Source organism: Wickerhamomyces ciferrii, contig 00051, assembly GCF_000313485.1.
Source record: "Wickerhamomyces ciferrii WGS project CAIF00000000 data, strain NRRL Y-1031 F-60-10, contig 00051, whole genome shotgun sequence".
Lineage (NCBI taxonomy): Eukaryota > Fungi > Ascomycota > Saccharomycetes > Phaffomycetales > Wickerhamomycetaceae > Hansenula > Hansenula ciferrii.
In genome coordinates, this window is record NW_011887689.1 from 119403 (window position 1) to 141409 (window position 22007).

General features: G+C 30.3%; 7 protein-coding genes across 7 annotated transcripts; 4 read left to right on the plus strand and 3 right to left on the minus strand.

Moving 5' to 3' along the window:
• Nucleotides 1-4269: 4269 nt before the first annotated feature.
• Nucleotides 4270-6585, minus strand: MDM20 (Mdm20p; the record flags this gene model as incomplete). Its single annotated transcript, XM_011277117.1, has 1 exon — nucleotides 4270-6585. One exon carries the CDS (start codon nucleotides 6583-6585, stop codon nucleotides 4270-4272), a length of 2316 nt encoding a protein of 771 aa, XP_011275419.1.
• A 275-nt stretch (nucleotides 6586-6860) lies between these two features.
• BRX1 (ribosome biogenesis protein BRX1) lies at nucleotides 6861-7721 on the plus strand (the record flags this gene model as incomplete). The annotated part of the gene is made up of 1 exon (XM_011277118.1): nucleotides 6861-7721. The coding sequence occupies one exon, from the start codon at nucleotides 6861-6863 to the stop codon at nucleotides 7719-7721; it is 861 nt and encodes a 286-aa protein (XP_011275420.1).
• A 1714-nt stretch (nucleotides 7722-9435) lies between these two features.
• Nucleotides 9436-10053, plus strand: RIB3 (3,4-dihydroxy-2-butanone-4-phosphate synthase RIB3; the record flags this gene model as incomplete). The annotated part of the gene is made up of 1 exon (XM_011277119.1): nucleotides 9436-10053. The coding sequence occupies one exon, from the start codon at nucleotides 9436-9438 to the stop codon at nucleotides 10051-10053; it is 618 nt and encodes a 205-aa protein (XP_011275421.1).
• An 81-nt stretch (nucleotides 10054-10134) lies between these two features.
• Nucleotides 10135-11445, minus strand: WRS1 (tryptophan--tRNA ligase WRS1; the record flags this gene model as incomplete). Its single annotated transcript, XM_011277120.1, has 1 exon — nucleotides 10135-11445. One exon carries the CDS (start codon nucleotides 11443-11445, stop codon nucleotides 10135-10137), a length of 1311 nt encoding a protein of 436 aa, XP_011275422.1.
• Nucleotides 11446-11681: 236 nt separating this feature from the next.
• On the minus strand, nucleotides 11682-13790 carry BN7_2310 (uncharacterized protein; the record flags this gene model as incomplete). The annotated part of the gene is made up of 1 exon (XM_011277121.1): nucleotides 11682-13790. One exon carries the CDS (start codon nucleotides 13788-13790, stop codon nucleotides 11682-11684), a length of 2109 nt encoding a protein of 702 aa, XP_011275423.1.
• Nucleotides 13791-14690: 900 nt separating this feature from the next.
• BN7_2311 (PDPK1 family serine/threonine-protein kinase) lies at nucleotides 14691-17972 on the plus strand (the record flags this gene model as incomplete). Its single annotated transcript, XM_011277122.1, has 1 exon — nucleotides 14691-17972. One exon carries the CDS (start codon nucleotides 14691-14693, stop codon nucleotides 17970-17972), a length of 3282 nt encoding a protein of 1093 aa, XP_011275424.1.
• Nucleotides 17973-18475: 503 nt separating this feature from the next.
• On the plus strand, nucleotides 18476-18886 carry BN7_2312 (60S ribosomal protein eL27; the record flags this gene model as incomplete). Its single annotated transcript, XM_011277123.1, has 1 exon — nucleotides 18476-18886. One exon carries the CDS (start codon nucleotides 18476-18478, stop codon nucleotides 18884-18886), a length of 411 nt encoding a protein of 136 aa, XP_011275425.1.
• Nucleotides 18887-22007: the final 3121 nt, after the last annotated feature.

Consider the following 22007-nt stretch of genomic DNA (forward strand, 5'->3'; position numbering starts at 1 on the left):
GTGACTACGCTTCTTTGATATTCATCTAATGATATACTGAGTATATTGTTAGATTATATATGTATTTAAATTGATTCATTCTCCATGATTAACCACTCTGGGATGATCAATTCTTAATATATGAACCCCATTTTTACAATCAAGTATCAAGTAGATTAATATAGCTTTAACTTTCAATTCATGGTTTGTGTCATGGTTAGATCATTCATCCACGTCAGTAAAGTCCATGACTATACTATGCTTCCTCTCACACTTCACGTCGCTAGATGATGAAATTCTCTTCTTTTTCTTAGCTGTTTGATTAAACTTTCTGTTGAAGCTGTTATATAATACTAGAAAAAATCGCGAATATTGTTTTTTTCATATAAAACGCGTACATTGGAAAAAAATTTTAGATCTTATTCTCATATTTTAAAAGTTTTGAAGTTTGTCGACGATCAACGTGCTTCATTGAGCTCATCAAACAGTTTTATTCCTTTATTAGTTATAAACTTTTATCAAATTTTAGGCGCTTTGTCCTTCCAATGAGTTCAAAAAATCTTATTCAGTTCATATATTCATTTATTTGTATTAATTCATACTACTACTCAACTAAGCTCATTATAACTAATTAATTTTAATATATAATGAAGTATCACAAATTACATATATCAAAGTTGATCCAGTCTCCATGATTCAATTCAATTTGTACTCTGGGATGGTTGATTGTTAATATATATTATACTTATTTTTCAGCTAGAAGTACATCATGTAGATAATCATTAAATTCAAACACAATATCACTCGATACATGTGTCACATATTGAGATTACGAATTATAATAACTTGTATACCATTACTTAATATGGTTTAATTATATTATATTAAATCAATTGACAAGTATATTATCATTGTTGGTGTCTTGATGTTTAAAGAATATGATGAAAAAAAAATTATCGCAATGGCCAACTTTGTTTTATACCTTTAGTATTGTTCAACTGATATGTTGAATAACGTTGAACTTTTTGTCCAATTTGATGAATTCAGACCCTCGATCGCATTTAATTTGCTTGGATATGGTAATTGGTCTTCAATTTAACTTTCTATAAAGCGGTATGAAGATGTCTAATTTCATGCTCCTGTTAAATTGCAGGATAGTTTTAGATTGATCAGATTGTTTAGGACAACTGTGCTACAAATTTTGAAATAATATTTGGATCTTCTGTGTGTTGATTGGAGTTGTTAACTAGGCTTTGGCTATTAATTTTCATTCAAGATTGATGTACTGGTCTACTTAATTACACATAAGTTCATATATATATAAGTTGGTTCATACTCCATGATTGAATTCAGTTTCGTACTCTGGGATGACCAACTCTAAATATATATATTCTATCATATTTTCAATATATTCCACGGTTAATCTGTAGAATTGTTGAAGAACATAGTTGAAATGAAAGTCGCGTTAGTTGTCGATAACAAGATCAGAAGTACATTAACACTTTACAAATATGAGCTCATCATTTTCATATTATTGAATTACCATGATATACCATGATCATATTAATTAAGACTATGTCAGGGGATCAAAGATGATTTTTTCACTGCAGCTCGGGTAATTTGTAGTTTAGATTCTAGAATTATAAAGTATATAGTAGCTCGATTATCCGCTGATGCACATGATATGTGTGTTTAACAATAAACAATCATGAAGGCCCTTGTTTCATTGAAATTTTTTAAGATCAAAGAATATATATATATATATATGAAACTTTCATATTAATTGGATTGATATATAAAAGTATTACCATTATTAGCTTTGTTAACTATTATATGCGTTGTTTGTGATATTTGTTCAAGGTTCATTAGCAACGAGTTTCTGATTTTTTAAGGACCATAAATAACAGCTGTCAATTATTATTTTCTTTTATAAATTTAATACCAAAGACTCAGGAGTGTCCTCACGTTTAGCAATTAGCTGTTTACAAACAACATAATAGGTGAATATTTTCGGCTCTTTGTGACATTGTGACAACAATTCTTTGGTATCTTTGGTAATATACTTAGTATATTATTAAACTATATATGTATTAAAATTGATTCAGTCTCTATGATTAACCACTCTAGGATGATCGATTCTTAATATATGAATCCCATTTTTTCTAACAACTAACTATAGTATACCTGTAGATAAAAGTATGGCTAATCCTCGATATAGTTTCAACTTTGTAGCCTATATAAAATATCTTTTGTAGTTTAAGACTTTGCCGGCTCGTGACCAATCAGCTACCTGTTTATACTTTAAAGCTTCCTTTGAGCTTCCAGTATCATTAGATAATTCACTTCTTTTTGCCATAGTTGCTAATTGAATGATAGTGTTGAGCTAGCTATGTACTATTCAGAAGTATTCGCGGCCGCGATTAATGATTAACGTCGCGCTTTAAAAAAAGGATATTTTGAACTTTGAACTTTGTATGTTTGTATAATGTATCTAGGTAATTGAAAAATTCTTATAGAGGCTGTTAAGTTCACCTATTTGGATCCGAATTATACTAAAGATATCTCGATGGCAGATTTTGCACTGGTCTCTTTTGACATCAAATTGCTTTTAGTAACTAGAATATTGGAAGTCGTTTAGTACGTACATTTTTAATATTGTCGTCACGACTTATAAACCAATTATGTGATCATTATTTATCTATACATTCATGATATAATGAATTATCACAAACATATATATATATCAAAGTTTATCCGATCTCCATGATTCAATTCAATTTGTACTCTGGGATGGTTAATTCTTAATATATAAGTTTTTTTTTTGGACTAATTTTACATATATATTGTAGAAGGCCTGCATTTATATACTTAAGTAAAGAACACCATATACGAACATGCCAATTAAATCAATATTAAGTACAGATTTTTTGCTACCAATATTCATATAGTAAAGTCACCCCTTTAAATTGTTGTATTTCTGTCGTGTCTTGATGAATTTGAAAGATACATGATGAAAAAATTCTATCGCGATGACCAACTTGGTTTTATACCATCAACTTTTAATAAATTGATCAAATTGATATTGAATCATTATACACTTTTTTTTATTTTGTGACATTGGCATTTTGAAGTATGATATTTCGCTGAACCTTAATCCTGGGATATTCTATTTTATTAGGTCTTGAGTTTTAATATTAGCATTCTAGAGGGAAATGTTTTGGATTAAATATTAGCAACATATTAAGGTCCAATAGCTTACCTCTGATGCATGTCTTTCACAGAATGTTTATTTGATTCTTCTATCTCATAGGTTGTTTTCATTAATGGTTTGAACAAATTAATGAAGTTGAGTTAACAGATCAGTTGATAATTTGTTTGGTGTACTGATCTACTTAATTACACATAAATTTATATATATATAAGTTGGTTCATTCTCCATGATTGAATTCAGTTTCATACTCTGGGATGACCAATTATCAATATATATTCTATCATTTTTCAATCATATCTTTCAGTTACTTGTAGTACAAGATCACAATGTCATGACGGGTCCACAAAGACGTCCCATATTGATTGTAATATTGATTACGAATATTTCCATTTCAACTTCTACAACCACAATTGTATATCGATAATAAGAATCTATGTATAACGCATAAATTGTATAATTTCTTATAATCATATATTGGAAATATATAAGCTCATATATTATCAGCCGACACCATGTATATGTGTGTTTAACGATATTATAATTAATCACCGGTGGCCTTGTCTGAAATTATTATATAAATGAGCTCAAATTTTTTTTGATATATAATTACTTTAATACACAGCTACTTAATGTATTGAGATTTATGGTATTGTTGTATCTTAATCATGAAGTCATTTCTTTGGGATCTAATTAAACCAAAAATTATAGTTACACTAATATAGTGTTTTGATGATGAGAGTCTATCTAGTTATAGACCACAAGTTAAAAATTTGATATCAAGGAGCTTTCTCGTTTGGAAACTAGTTTACATTAAAGTATGATAGTGAATGTCTATACTTTTAGCAGATTATATGAATTGTGGATACGCTCCTTTGATATCTATAATGATAAACTAAATATATCACTACCCCTATTGTATTAAAATTGATTCAGTCTCTATGATTAACCACTCTAGGATGATCAATTCCTAATATATGAACCCCATTTTTTCAATTAATAGTAGACCTACAATCGATTATTTATGTAACATATCCATTTCTTGCAACTTCAAAATATGTGCTATAGCTATATACATGACTTCATAACAATCTTAAAATCTTAAAAGCTTCATTATTTGAATTTTCAATAATTTCTAAAATCTTATCCTTTGAACCATTATTGATTTTCAAACTTGATAAGATTTCATCATCATTAAGTTTTGATTTTAAAGAAATGATCAAATTCTTGATGTCTTGTCTCTTGTTTAATATAGTATCATCCCTGGTTTTTTGTAATAATGAAACATTTAATTCTTTCAAATCTGATAAATCTTTTTTATTAATCTTTTGATTTGAATTTGAAAGTATTGATTGAATAGATTTTGTTGTTTCCAAAATTGTTATGATCCCATTATTAATCTCCCAACTTAAATCTTTTGGTAAGTCTGGTACTTCATTATATGATTCTTTAATTTCGGTTAATAAGTCAGTATCCTTGGTCTTTATGAAATTATATAAATTTGTTAATAATTCAAATGACCAAAATTCCATAGTGGAAAGATCTGATGTATCTAAACCATCAGAAATAGTAATATCTTTATCATTAATAATATCTTCGAAAATTTTATGAACTTTAATATAACTTTCACCTGGAATGTTTTGTAATAATTCATCTTTGAAACTTAATTCTTCATCAATACCAACATTCCATAAGATATGGAAATCTCTATTATCACTAACCTCATCATTAATCTTTAATTTCTTATAAGTATTTATAATTTCTTTATCATTTAAAACCCTACCAATTTTTAAACCTTGTAAAATTTCATGATTTTTCAAAATTGAAGTATCTAACCTTTTTTGAAATTCAATCATTTTTTCTAATTTATTAAAAGAACCTTGATTAAACCCAATCTTATTAAAATGAACAGTTTCAACTTCATTTGATTTATAAATTTGATAAGAAATTTTCAAATCTTCATTATTTGGGAATTGTGTTGATAATCTTGATATAATAAATTGATCTAGGATATCATGTTGAACATTTTTGATCTTTAGGGTGTTATAATGATATCTTGCTTGCGTATAACAATTGATTAATGAATATAATTGGATTAACCAAAGTCTTAAATGGAATTCATGTTCATCTTTTATGATTGTATTTTCCAAAATGATGATTGACAAAATAATGTTTTTAGTGGAAAATTCAATTGATAATAAGGATTGAATAATAAATAATATGAATTCATCACCATTAAAATAATCAGTTTTAGATTTTGAGGACAATAAATGTTTTGAAGAATTCCATAATTTGATATTCTCATTAATGAATTTTTCAGATTTGAATAGCTCAGGGTTTGCAAGAGCTTTGAATTTCATAACATTAACATTCCAAATAAGTCCCTTATCATCATTAATTGAATGTGGTTGGGTTTCTAACCATGATAATAATTTTTCAGAATCGATTTTATGAAAATATGATTTAATATCAGGGAATGCACAAGCTTTATGACCTAAAAATTTCAAATATTCCACAACAGAATCATGTAAATCTTGATTTAATTGGACATTCAACTCCAATTTAGCTAATTTAGAATTTCTTGTTTGATAATCATCAATTATTTTAGTTATATCTTTGGATAATTTAATTAATGATTTTATTAAATATTTCCATGTATTAAAATCATCCAATTTATAATCAATAAGCACGATATGACTCCATTTATATAAATTTTCCCAATCCTCTAATTTATTAAAAGTATCAAGTAAGATAATTTGTAATTCTAAATCTAATTTATTCCCCTTGGAAAATTTTAAAATTTCATCAGGAATTTGTTGTAATCCACCAGTTTGTTGTAATAATTTAACTTTAATATAAATTTCTTGTTCATTTTTCAAAGGTTCACATTGTTCAATTGTTTTTAAACCTAATTTGGGGAATAATGTCTTTTCCATCATGGTTGCATCTGATAAATTTGCAACTAAATAACAAGAAAATGCAGCCCAAAGTTTAAATAATCTACTTAGATTCTTCATCCCCATTGATGCTTTTTGAATAATTCTAACATTTGATTGTTCAATACCAAAATGGAACCATGTTTTCATAATATCAAAAGTTTTATGCTTCTTAGCTGCATTTTCAAAAACTTGTAATGATTCATCATATAATCCTAATTCATTAAACAATTCAACTAATAATTCCAATGATCTTAGGTCTGATGGTGGATCCTCTAAAAAAGGTTTAGATAATTCAATTGCCTCCGTGGTTTTACCAGATTGAGCTAAGATATAATTATTCAAAACTTTATAAAATGAATCATTTGGATTTTTTTTCAAAACTTTGGCACATAATTGTTGAGCATGTTTATATGTTCCATTCTCAATGGCGTTGAATATTTCATTCTCCTTCGAGGACATGTTGTAACCGTCTTAAATGACCTTGACTAGAACAAATTTGAGATCGAATAAGATGATATTTTACTTGGAAATGGTTATAATTCAATTGTTTAATACCCAAAGTTTACTACGTCCTCGAATTTCCGGGTAAAAAAGAAAAAAATTAAGAACCGTTCGCGAATTTTTTAGCTCATCGCATAGAAAAAAAAATTTAAATTACTTATAAAGAAATTGAAAAATTATAGACACAATCTTGAAAGAAAGGTAGTTTGATTAGGAATAAGAATAAGTTTAGGATGTCTGCTATTTACAAAGTGCTCTCTGGGAGATCTACCAAGGCTGAAACCGAAAAAAAATCACACATTAATAGACAAAGAGTTTTATTAATCTCTTCAAGAGGTATTACATTTAGACATCGTTATTTAATTAATGATTTATATTCATTATTACCACATGCAAGAAAAGAACCAAAATTAGATGGTAAAAAACAATTATCACAATTGAATGAAATTGCAGAATTATATAATTGTAATAATATTTTATATTTTGAAGCAAGAAAACATACAGATTTATATCTTTGGTTATCAAAACCTCCAAATGGTCCAACTATTAAATTTTTAGTACAAAATATTCATAATACTGAAGAATTAAATTTCACTGGTAATTGTTTAAAAGGTTCAAGACCATTATTATCATTTGATAAATCATTTGATGAAGGTGCTCATTTCAATTTGATGAAGGAAATATTTATTCATACATTTGGTGTTCCACCAGGTTCAAGAAAAATTAAACCATTTACAGATCATGTTATGTCATTTTCAATAGTTGATGGTAAAATATGGGTTAGAAATTATCAAATATTAGAAAAATCAGAAGATGATAAAAAAAATTCAGATGATGATTCAGATATTTCATTAGTTGAAATTGGTCCAAGATTTGTTCTTACACCAATTTTAATATTAGAAGGTTCATTTGGTGGTCCAAAGATTTATGAAAATAAACAATATGTTAGTCCAAATTTCGTTAGAGCTCAATTGAAACAAAAACAAGCTGAAGAAGCAAGAGCAAGACATGATGCTGCTGAAACTTTGAAATTAAAGAAAAGAGATAATGTATTAGCTGCTGATCCATTATCAAATGATTCATTATTTAAATGATGGATATAATGTAATAACACCTTGTATATTAGAATTTATATAAAACTACAAATGTATGTTTTTCAACTTTTAAAAAATATCAAATTTTTTACTTTTTATTTTAATTTGTATGTATTATATGTATATGTATGAAAAAGAATATCTAATGTTTTTCAGCAGCTTTGTGTTCAGCTTCTTCAGCTTTTTTCAAATAATCACTGTTTGAATGTTAGTATAGAACAATTATATATATCATAATAAATGAATTTTACTCACTTGATGAATTTTTCTTCTTCTTTTGATGAAGCATTAATACTTGGAGTAGTTGGAGCAGCCTTGAATGGGTTTGGAACAGCGAATAATAAAGCAAGACCTAAAGTAGCAATAGAGACCTATATCATATAAGTTAGTAATTGACTTGAAAAAAACCATGTCTCTGATCTATTGGTGTTCATATCCATATTGTTTATATGAATTAATACCCAATGATTTCCAAAAACACAATGAATCAACATACTTGATGAGCTGGAACAGTTCTACCGAGGACAGTGTAAGCGGAACCCATGATGACTTGATGAATGTATGAATATGAATTAAAACCCAAAAAGATTGAATAAACTCTTTATTAATATTCAAAATTGTCTTTATTATTTTCGTTCTCCCTTTTAATTTTCATTTTCCTCGAAAAGTTGGAAAAAGTGCGAAAAACCGGGTCAACTTGAACTTTTTCATTGGTTGATCTGGGGAAGATGTGGTGGAAGGGGTGGGAAGGGGTGGTGATGGAGTGGAATGGATATGATGATTCGGTTTAGATCTATTTGTTTGTTACTATTGGTTTTTTCTACCGCTTAAACTGTGAAATTTTAAAGAATTTAAACAATATTTACTGTGATTACATAAGAGATTAGTAATTACTATTTCTATTTAGTACAACAAGATTATAATCAAAAGGTTTTGAAAGTAATAAATGATTTGCACGGTGGGTGGTGTTATTCAGGTTGACTGCATTGAAACACTTATTAATGCTAATTCTTCTTTTTTTTGTTCTGAATTGTCTTAAAATTTGTGCCATAATTCATACTCAATTGATTAATACCCAATACGAATACAAATAAAATGGCAGCTAAACAGTACAATTTGATCAGAATATTAATAAATATATTCATCTGACAGTGTACTCATCTCACCAGTCACATAATTCAAGCCAATATCCCAAGACATCATATCTTGTTAATAGATCCATATGAAAACAATCCCATTAAAATTCTCATTTAAACTATGAGACTATGAGTACATACCTCATAATTCTACACACAAAACTCATAAATATCTAGTTTAACCTGGAAGAAAAGAGTATCCCATATAAGCACACAACCACTTCGCCCTTTACTCATCATATAAATAACCTTAGTAAGATCTCTTTCATTCTCCCTTTTATTCCTAGAGTTCATTTCCCGTTTTCTGTATGACAAATTGTGGATAATCATTATTAAGCGATGACCGAGAAAAATAAGAAATTTGACCGTTGGACCTTGAACGCATCAACGAACGAGTATAAAACAAGTTGATTCCCTTTAAAAGACACAAAAGAAAAGGATCAGATCAGATTAGATTGTGATAGAGTATCATTCAAGAACTGTTTTATTGAAATCATCAAATCTGGAAGCTAATAGTTCAGTCACAAACTTATCATAAGGTTATATTTCAAATATCATCAAATATCAAATCATTCACAATGTCACAAGTATTCACACCAATCCCAGAAGCCATCGAAGCCTATCGTAACGGAGAATTCCTCATCGTAATGGATGATGAATCTCGTGAAAACGAAGGAGATTTAATCATAGCAGCTCAACATATCACACAACAACAAATGGCATTCTTAGTAAGACATTCATCAGGTTATGTATGTGTTCCATTATCAACAGAACGTGCTGATGCCTTGGAATTACCTTTAATGCTTGCTAAAAATGATGATAGACATGGTACTGCTTATACCATAACTGTTGATTATAGAGAAGGTACTACTACTGGGATAAGTGCTTATGATCGTTCTTTAACTGCTAGACAATTGGCAAATCCAAATTCTAAACCTTTGGATTTTATGAGACCTGGTCATATTTTACCTTTAAGAGCTGTTCCTGGTCTTTTAAAAGAAAGAAGAGGTCATACTGAAGCTGGTGTTCATTTAGCTGAATTGGCTGGTTTAGAACCTGCTGCTGTTATTTGTGAATTAGTTAGAGATGATGATGGATTAATGATGAGATTAGATGATTGTATTAAATTTGGTAAAGAAAAGGGTATCAAAGTTATAACTATTGAACAATTAGTGGATTATATTAATAAGAATTAAATAAATTTATAGAAATCGTTATATATATATGAGTTAATTACATTAGAAAATTATATTATATCCACCTCTATTTAAATATCTCTATTTCTTTGATTTCTTTTCCTTTTTTTCTCTTTGTTTTGCAGGAATTTTTCTTTCTTTTGTACCACAAGTTAATTTATGTGGTTTCATAAATGAATCTAAAACTTCTTCATCAATTTTATTTCTTCTTTCTTGGAATTCAACAACAAATTTAGTAATTTCATCAATTGCTAATTTTTTCAATTCACCACTTAAAATTTCACCTTTTTTATAATCATCATAAACTTGTTTTAATTTATCATCATCATCCAAGAAAAAACTTAAATATTGATATGCAACATCAACATCTGGATCACCACCAAATTTACGATGTTCTTCAACTGATACTTTACCACCACTAAATGCATATTTATTAATTTTTTTAGCAATTTTCTTTGGTGTATCATCTAAGAAAATTGCACTTGTATCATCACTTGCACTCATTTTAGTGGTAGAACCTTGTAATGCAGGGAAAAATTTAGAATGAATTAATGATGGTTTAGCAAATTTTAATTTTTCTGCAACATCACGACAAACTCTAAAATATGGATCTTGATCAATTGCACATGGAATTAAACATGGGGTTTTAGGTGGTAATCCAAGAACATCTGGAAATGATGAAGGGAATGCAGTAGCAATTTGAATTGAAGCAAAATGAACTTTACCAATACAATCTGAATCTTGAAATCCAAAAACTGCTTTTGCTGTACTTGTTGTAATTTGTCTTGAAGTTCTAACAACATTTTCATAAAGTGCACCATTCATATAATCTAAATCACTGAAAATAAAAGTTCTTTCTCTATCAAATCCACAACTTATAATATCTTTAGCATTATCCTTGGCAAATCCTTTAACATCTTCAATTGTTAATTTTGGTTTAAATAAAAATTTTTCATCATCTGTTAATTCAATAACTAAAGGAACATCAAAAACATCTTGTAACCATTTAGTAAACAAAAATGGAACTAAATGACCTAAATGCATACATCCACTACTTGGTCCACGTCCAGTATAAAGGAAAAAAGGTTCACCATGTTCATAAAGATCTAAAATTTTATTAAAATCACGTTCTGAGAAAAAATATCCCTTTCTCAAGAAATGATGTGGTTCATGACCTGTAACTGTTGTGAATCTATCTAATGTTTCTTGAGTCATTGGCTTTGTACCAAATTGTTTAATTAATTTATCATAATTAATAACTTGTGCTTGACCATCAACAACTGCACCTTCAACTTCCCATGGTGTGACAACTTGTTCTGCTTCAGCAGCTTTAGCAGCTTCAACTTCTTTGATTTTGAGCTCTTGTGCTTGTTTAGTGATTTCTTCAGTCATTGTACTAGTGAATAGATAGATCAAGACCTTAATACAAAATATGATTCATTGGTTTCAAATACCCAACCTCAAAAATATTCCATTAATTTTAAATTTTTGAAAAACATCACCAGAAATTTTCGGTTAGAACACGAGGTTATAAGCCGGTGGTAATTCCGCGGAAATATAAATAAATTAACCTCCTACAAAATTATTCAAATCAACAATAATCAAATATTGATATTCCAATTAAATATTCATACATCTGAGAAATCAAATCCTTTAGAACGAACAGGAGAGAGTTTTAACGGTGAAAATCTTTGTCTGAATCTAAGATCATTGGAACTGGTACCACTATTAACAATATGACTTTTTGGACTTTCTGCACTAGTTTCTCCTGTTGTAATAACGTCAGGTGAAGATTCTGTACCACTTTTATCATCATATCTCCCCATCATTGTATATATATCTTTAAAACGACCAATTGTTCCTCTTAAATGTCTCAAAGTTCTTCTTCTAGTTGATGTTGGTTCAGGCGTTGGAATCGTTGACAAATTTTCTTCATTCAAGCTTAACTGTTGAGCAACTGATGATTGAGTCTGTACAAACAACGTACTCTCAAGTTCAGGACTTGGCTGTATAGATGGGTTTAACGTCAGAGATCGTCTAAGTGAATTGGATGATTGTATTTCAACTCTATTACCATCACTTCTATTTGAATTAATACTATCCCTTCTAATAACATTAATCATTTCTCTTCTTTGATTCCTCAGCATTGTAGTACCAGATGAATTCCTTCTAAAATTAGTTTCAAAGGGTAGTGGAGATGGTATATTGGGTGAATTGGGGCGATATAACTCAGCGTGTGGGATTCTTGGTGCTGGAGGTAATGAAGGAATGAGTTGTTGTAAATTTGGTATATCACCTGGACTAGCTTGAGGACCAGAATCATACACAATTGATCTGTTTGTTGAGTTAGCACGTACAACAACCTCCTGTGGATCTATAGATTGATCTCGTCTCCGGTTATATTGATTATTAAGAATTTCTCTAGCACGTTCTTCTAAGATGTCAGGTCTATCTTCACTAGTTCCACTTGATAAATCAAGATAATCAATTGTCATCTGGACACTTTCAGTTCCTGTAGATAAAATCGCTGATCCAGCAGAAATATCACTTGCAGGTGAACCTAAAGGAGTCGGTTCAAATGGTCTAACATCTGGATCACGTTCAGTTTCTCCATCGTGTGGTTCATCAACAACTGCAAACATGGAGCCTGTTCTTGTTGGAGGTCTTTCATTTCTTGAGCTAACAATATCTGGTGCACTTCTTCTCAACATATTATTAAAAGTTCTTCTGAAAAAATGTCTTCTTGAAGGTTGACTTTCCACAGCTTCATCAGAGTTACTATCATTCATATTTTGTTCACCAGAAGATATAGCATTATCAGGTGATCTATTTGATCTTCCTCCAATGTTGTTAATTACTCTAGATCTCGACCTTGATCTTGATCTTGATCCGGATCTTGATCTATTTTGTAATCTTATTCTTATTCCTGTATGACCTCTACTTCTGTGCCTTGAATCAGACTCTTCCTCACCATCTACATTACCACCCATTTGATTTTGATTTCCATTCATATGTAAGGAAAAGGGGAACCCTCTGGATCTTCTTGAACTTTGTACATCATTATCGATAATATGGTTATTTTGTTCCAGTTCTTGATCAAATGATTCTCCTTCTTGTTCTTCTCCTTCTCCTTCTCCTTCTCCTTCTCCTTCTCCTTCTCCTTCTCCTTCTTCTTCTTCACCATTGCCATCATTATCATGTACATTTTCATTATTATCACTTGGTGGATTATGATAGGAATCTTGTGGAAGAATATCTTCATCTGTGTATAAAGGCATATCATGTGGTTGATCAAGTCCCAATTCTATTATTCTTTGTTGGACATTTTCACCTTGATCCATTTCATATTCTTGTTCTTCTACTTCACGTTTGATTCTATCTGCATTAACACTCCTCCAAAATTGAAAACTTGGGTCATTCCTAAACCTAAAATAATAATGACTATAAAATCTCCCTCTAAACAATCCAAATAAAACTGGATCTTTGAAAAGTTTTGGTGCGATTTGAGTTGGTAAACCTTCAAATTGTTCTGGTATTGGTTCATTTGCCAGTCTCTGCACGTCACGATTAAACACTATGGTGGGTATAAATTTTGGAATTGGTGAGTGATAAAACGATGGAGCTTCCACATTTCTCTGCAGATGATGCCTTATAAGATACCGATCTAAATCTCTAACATCATAATCATAAGTCAATTCTATAGATGATTCTTCTCCAAATATTCGAGACAAACTCATAATAACCACCGTCAAACAGCTCCAGGTCAATTGATCAATCTAATACCAGACAAAAATTACCTTTATAGCATCATAATATGGCCAAAAAAAACGATATTCACTAGTATAACTCAGAATTTTGGTACACTTTGATTTTTTCAAATGACACAAAAGCATATACGATAAGTAACCAACCAAATATCATCCAAGAGAGCTGAAACGACCTAGTAAAAACAGCGCTTGAAGTGCATTTTAAGTAACATATTTGTAAGAACAGTAAATATCTTTTCAATCCACTCTTTTCTATCAGCTTTAACCATCCTCTTTTGTGTAAAACTCACCAATTTTTGTTGAAATCCTTATACAAAACTGAAATCAAAACATTGAGAATTCGCGGGTAGTGATGGGCGGCTAAGCTCAAAATTGACATCCCAAGGCCTATTTCACCACTGGACAAGTTTCTAAACAAGGTGAAACTCAGAACAACTTGGACAAATCACACCAGAAAAAGGTCGTTAGGCTGCTGAATTCAATCTCACAAGACCATTGGCATCATAGGCACAAAGTTATACACAACTGGGACTCGTTTTATCACTGTTTTGGGATCTGGAATTACCGCAATATTCGAGATTTATCGTTCATTTCCCCTTATATAAATAGAATTTCAATTCAAAGTCAACAAACAAGGTGGACAAAGTATATCATCAACAACCAAAATATTCATACTCTGAGATATATTCCATTGGATTGACCTATCTACACTGTTAATCTTACTTCAAAAAGAAACACATACATTAATTCAGCCATAATTAAACTTTTTTTGACATATAACATTATTGTGTTGAACATTTTGGATATATTTATGAATACGTTTCAATAAGAACACACAAGATCAAATCAAATCACTTCAAATAAATCACAATGACACTGGATCCTAGGAAACTCAATCCAGATCAATTCACATTCACAAATGATAACATAGAGGATGATTCATCTGTTTACACTTTGGAAGATGATTTAGATAACACACATATCAATACACCATCACCAACAGCAGGTCATCCAGACTCATTCCACATATATGATCTACCAACACATATATCAAGTCATCGTGATCTATTAAACGATGGGAATCCTCAAACTCAGCCTTCAACTCCTGTCTCTACACCATATCAAGAAAGACCGAATCATCCATTACGTGCATTAACTTCAACACATTTGGTACTGAATCAACCGAATGGTACAGATGATAGTCTTATAACTCTGGAAACTCCACCTGTATCAAGAGGTCCATCAAATGCTTCTGCATTGAAACCTGGTTTGGATTATACAGAAACTCAAGCTAATGATGCAGAAGAAGGTGATGCACAAATTATTAAACAAGAAACCAATGAACTGACAGGAGAAACTGAAGAAATACTTGTAAGAAGAAGTGTTAAGGACTTTAAATTTGGTGACACTTTAGGTGTTGGGTCTTATTCAACTGTTTTATTAGCAACTGATAAAAATACTGATAGAAAATTTGCAGTTAAAGTTTTAGATAAACGTCATATTATTAGAGAGAAAAAAGTTAAATATGTTAATATTGAAAAAAACACATTGAATAGATTAGGTAAAAGAAATGGGTTAATTCATCTTTTTTTCACTTTCCAAGATGAATCAAGTCTTTATTTTGTTTTAGATTATGCACAAAATGGTGAATTGTTGAATTTAATCAAAGAACATGGTACATTAAATGAAGAAACTACAAGATATTATGGTGCACAAATCATTGATGCTGTGAAATATATGCATGATAATGGTGTTGTTCATAGAGATTTAAAACCTGAAAATATCTTATTAGATGCTAATAATAGAGTTCAAATTACAGATTTTGGTACTGCTAAATTATTAGAAAAAAATGACGCTGGTCGTTATCCATCTGATACAAAGGCTAAATCATTTGTTGGTACAGCTGAGTATGTTTCTCCAGAATTATTAAATGAAAAAGCCATAGGTAAAGCTTGTGATATTTGGGCGTTTGGTTGTATTATTTATCAAATGATTGCTGGTAAACCACCATTTAAAGCACCAAATGATTATCTGACATTCCAAAAAATTGTGAAATTACAATTTGCATTTACTGCTGGTTTCCCAATGAGTTGTAGAGATTTAATTAAAAGAATTTTAGTATTGAATCCAAAAGATAGATATACCATAAAGGAAATTCAACAACATCATTTTTTCCAAAGTGTTGATTTTAATAATCCAGAAGAATCAATTTGGAATCCAGATCCTCCTGAATTTGGTCCTTATAAAATCAATGCTAAATCAATGTTACCAGTTCCAGGTTTAGATACTTCAACTAATTCAAGATCCAAAATTTATTTACCATCTAAAAGAAATGCATCATCTTCAACAACTTCTGTTCCTGCCTCAGCTGATAGTGCTGATTCCACCGAAGATAATTCAAATACTTCTAGATCAACACAACCAACTCAAAGTCAACAAGTATTGGCTAAAGCAAAGGCAACAGTTGCAGCTAGAAAACAATCAGAATCTAATAAAAGAGTTCCAAGCGCAGGAAACGCTGCAAATGCTGCATCAGTTGCATTATCACGTCAACCAGATCAAATCATCAAAGCTTATAATGATAAGCAAGAAAAGGACAGAAAGGTTAAACAAGAATTGGATAAACTTCAAACCCCTGATGATGTTAAAACCCCACCTTTAAGTGCATCTTCTCAATTTAAGGATACTACTGCTCAACAATCAACACCAACTCAAGTTGAACAAAGAACCACCACAGCGGCTTCAACAACTCCAAAACCAAGAAGTGCAAGTTCATACAAGACATCTCTTAGAGATCGTAAGAAACCATCAAGTACTACATTAACAGTTTCTCCAATGACAAAATTAGATTTAGAATTTGCAAATCATTTGAAAACTGTTGATGAAAGAGTCTTGAAAAAAGGTGAGTTAAATTTACAAATTACAACTACAGATGCAATTGAAAGAAAATATAGAGGTAGATTAGTTGATTCACCATTAGGTATTAATAAATCTACAACTTCAAGTTTGTTATCACAAGTTGCTAATGGTTCATTAAGTGGATTAAGAAGTCATGATCTTGGGGATCATAATGGTTCTGGAAGTTTAATTATAAATCATCAAATTGAATCTGATGAAAAGGATAATTCAGGTGCTAAGGCTAAATTTAAAAAATTCTTTGGTGGTGGTACAGATGAAAATGAAAAAAGATTAAGAACTTTAATTGCAACTTCAAATGGTAGAGCTTTAATTTTCCATACAAATGTTGATAAAGATGATTCACTGGAACTGAAGACAGAAATTGATATTAGTAATGCAATTGTTAAAATTAGAGAATTATTACCACCAGCAATTAAATCTGCAAATACTGGAGGTTTATTCGTTATTGAAGTTCAAAATACTGCATTTGTTTTTGAAAGTTCACAAATTGAAATTACAAATTGGACTCAAGTATTATATAAATCTAAAACATTACCAAATGAAAAACTTGCACAAAAATTAATTGATGATGATCCTTCTGGTGATGCAGGTACAATTTTAGGTTCTGACGCAGCTAAAAGTGCAGCTAACTTAGCTACTATAAACTCACCTCCATTAAGTGCAAGATCCAATGATTCAAATGAATTGAAATCACCAGTTATGTTGACCTTATCAAGCTTTAATGATACAGTACCACCAAAATCACCACCTAAAAAGACATCAACAGCATCTTTAAGACAAAAACCATCAACTGTTGCAACATCACCACAACAAGGACGTCAAGAATCTACAACTAGAAAACATGAAGGTATGTTGAAAGATCTTGTTAAATCAAGAACTGCTCAAAGACAATCATCTAATAGAAAACAATTACCAAATAATGGTCAATTACATTATGGATTACCATTAACCACAAGTGAACAGAAAAGTGGTATTCAACATAATCAATCTAATAATACAAGTTCAAGAAATACACTAATTGCAGCAGCATCTGCAGCTATATCAAACCAATCTAGAGGAACAACACCAAAAACTAGAAATTCCACTTCAGCAGGTACTACTAGTACTACATCAAGTCCAAATGCATATCACAGTGACAGTATTTCAAATAATAATAGTCAAGTACCAAGATTAATAACTGGTATGAATTCAAGATTATTAGCTAGAAGTCATCATGATAAGAAAAAAAAATAATGTACGACATGAAGACAACAAAAAAAAACAAGACGTACGTTCAATTCATTTAAAAAAAAAAGAGAATGTGATATTATTATATAACCATTTCATTTCATTTCATTATCGTGTATTTTAATCCTATATCATTTAGTTGTATTTTTAATAATTAGTGTAGTGAAACTTAATTTTTTGTCTGAGGGCTTATGATTATGGTTCAATAGTCACGTGTTTCTGTCTTAGGGCATTCCTTTGTAATGTCCGGGTGTGAAAATATTATCTGGTTCGCAACACATAACTCCAATTTTTCTGCCAAACTTTAACAATTACGATATTTTTTTTCAAAATTGCAACAAAAAGTGCGAAAAGTGCGAAAAAAGTATGGAGTTTGTATGATTGTCTGGTTGGGAGTTGTGGTTAAACTTAGGTAAAAAAACAAAATCTATACTTTAACATAATTAATTACACTTTTGAAGTTTTGTTGATACCCATATACCATTTATATCACCACAATTTCATAAACCATGGCTAAATTCATTAAATCAGGTAAAGTCGCTATTGTCGTCAGAGGTCGTTACGCCGGTAAAAAAGTTGTTATTGTTAAACCACATGATGAAGGTTCAAAAGCTCATCAATTCCCACATGCTATTGTTGCCGGTATTGAAAGATATCCATCAAAAGTTAGTAAAAGAGTAGGTGCTAAAAAATTAGCTAAAAAAACTAAAGTTAAACCATTCATCAAAGTTGTTAACTACAACCATTTATTACCAACTAGATATACTTTAGATGTTGAATCATTCAAAAATGAATTAACAAGTGAAACTTTTACTGAACCATCACAAAGAGAAAATGCTAAAAAAGTTATTAAAAAGAACTTTGAAGAAAAATATCAAACTGGTAAAAACAAATGGTTCTTCACTAAATTAAACTTCTAAGTTTTTTATGTGTGTCATTAATTTTACAATTTACATATATACAAAATTTATTACTATAAAGATTTATTAAAATAAAAAACAATATGTCATTTATATGTTATGGGAGTTTGAATTGAGTCATTATTATATTATATCTATTTTTTATATCAAGTTGTTAAACGTTTAATTTCTGGTATATCTTTTTGTGCATTAGTTTTTATTATAATTTTTTTGGTTTTTTTTTTATTACTATATCTTTTTACAACAAACAAATGGGGAGTGAAAGATGAATGAAAATGGTTAATTTTGTTGTTTTTATATATATTAAGGATATGAAAAATTAATATATGTAATTTTCAACAATTCTTTCTTTATTTTTATTTATTTATTAAATTGTGTTGAAGTGGAAATTTCTTGAATACAAGATCATTATTGAATTGATGATTTTGTTTTTTAATATGGATGAATTTATATTGATTTCAAAATCAATTGGGTTAAAAAAAAAAAGGATATATTTGTATATTTTATATCTTTATGAACAAAAATGAATTTGAGAACAGTAACACAGTTTGTAGAAATTAAACATCAATTATAATGGTCAGATTATAAGATCATACCTCAGTATAATGATTACTACTTGATGATATAATCACTCTGCGGATAATTGCGGGAAAATGATCAAATAACCGTTACGTTTATAAAGTTTCGTTCATTAAGTCTAATTGCAAATCCTGTATTTTCTTCATATATATATCCAGTATAATCCAGTATATATAGCTAAATTATGATAGTCGTATTATATACAGTTTGTATTATACTAGCTTCTTTGAACGTTCTCGAGGTACTGGTCGAGAGTTACCAAGTGAAGTACGACGTCTAAGACTGACTTCTTATAAGTTCTGGCTGGTACTCTACGCTGATAGATCCCATAACATATAAGTGATGTCTATATCATGGGCTAGATGTAATAGACGGTATCTTGCAGAACTTCATTATATTATCAGCTTTCAACAGTCAACAGTGTCAACTTTCAACTTTATATATATAAATCAAATAGGTACGTCTTGAATATTGATGTTAGACGTATCGGAAATATGATCTTTGAACTTTTAGCCATTTTTCCGATCAAAACTTTTACGTACAGTTTTATTTTTTGGGTAGAAGTTGAAAGAATGTTTGACAGTGACACTATGAAGTATGGACCAAATTATTTCGATAGCAATCTATACATTTTACGTTTACTTTACGCTCCCAGCATAATATCGCTTTGAGGTTAAGCTTTACACAAAATTATTGAATAATAAACGTATGGGTTGTTGTCAGTTGTCAGTCGTTTCTTCATATCATGTACTCTTGAACTTTATTAATATGATCGATCGATGGATTTTGGTGGACTTCATGTCGATAGCTCGCGTCCAGCCACGAATGTTCAGCCGATACATATTAACGTTCAAGCGTATATAATTAAACCAGATATAACATGTGATAATGGAATGTAAAAAGATAAAATTGACACGTTGCAGATGTATACTGTGATATTGATAATCCATCGCATTATATATTAGTACCGGTATACTGGTATTACACTCATTGAGGCTAGTTGTAGTGTTGTAGAAACTTGTAATTACTATACCCGTAACCCCAATATATCTTATGTGTGAAACTTTAAGCTCCAGAACAATATGGGACGTCTATATGCTTAATTTAGGGTTAAAAACCGTTCAATTACAGTGGACTGTGGTAGTATCATTTGACGTTGATCATTATTGTGCAACAGTTCATTGATCTACGTGGACAAACTATCAGGATAAGGCCAGCTTAACTTTTCGATATTATGTTCTCGAATTATGAGCTAGCTGGGCAAGTAAAGCAACAGCTAGTAAATTGTAACGCCTTAATATATATTTAAGGTTAACTCATGACATGATCATATCCTTCGGGACTATATATAATTAGTACCAAGGTTGTGAGACTTGAGTAGCCACTGACTGGTGGGTGAGCCTCAAATCAAAAAGTGAAGGGACCCTAGATTTTAATGATTATAGATAGACATATAAACTGTCCTTTAGTTCATAGTATCATGATAACTATCGTGAGACATTTCTATGTTTTATATCGACCTAACACTCTAAACGGTTTAATAAACAAAGTATTAGATCCGTTATTCACTAAGTAGTAAGTACTGCAATTTGTGCACAACTGCTTAAATGCAGAGTTTCAAGCTGTCAGGTATTTAAACAATAGGTTTGTATCACTGCTTATATTGAGGTGATACTTGATACCGATATAACTAGATCAACTTGAAATTAATCAAGCTATGTGAACACTAGATTTAGATGTACTATACATTATATATCCTTATTACCCACTATAGATTGGAATATATAGTACTGATCACACTCTTTGGCTATTGGTTTCAAGGCTTCTAATTAAGGCTGAATAGGTTTAAACGTTTAAACATAACCTGACCGTGAATCTCTAACTTTCAAGCGCTTCCCTCTTACAACTTACAACTTACAACTAGTTACCAGATACTCTAGAGTCTATCATATATAAACTCTTGACTCATGACCAACTTGTAAGTTATCGGCATTTGAAATGATCGCCTTTGTCAAACTAGGCCAACCCACAACCCACAAGTTACAAATTACAAGGACCCAGCAGAACCTCTAATAAGCTAGTGTAAGTACCTTTGGAAGTTAATATTCATTACTTAATTAGTTAGTGCGCCACGTTATAATCAATTAATATATAATATTGGCTATTGGTCCACGACGTCATTACTCGTGGGACGTTGTGGCTAGTAAACTCATGATCAACTCATTAACTATGGATAAATCAGGAATTACTTGGAACTTGCAACGTTCCAACAATATATATAAGAAATTCCACAAACTTTACTGTAATTTATCAAATCTAACATCTGACATTATGACACTTTAACAATCGGTGCAATTAGTCGAACCATTGTAAACGAATAATTAGGATAATTCAGGAATTTGTGTGCAGGTTAGAATTTTTGTATTTGGGTGGCTCGTTTTCCCTTTTCGAATTGAAATTGTCACTTTATGTAGGAACAAGTTTTTGAAAATTCAACGTTTGTGCGATTGCTGATCTTTACGGGCCGACATTTAAATTTTGG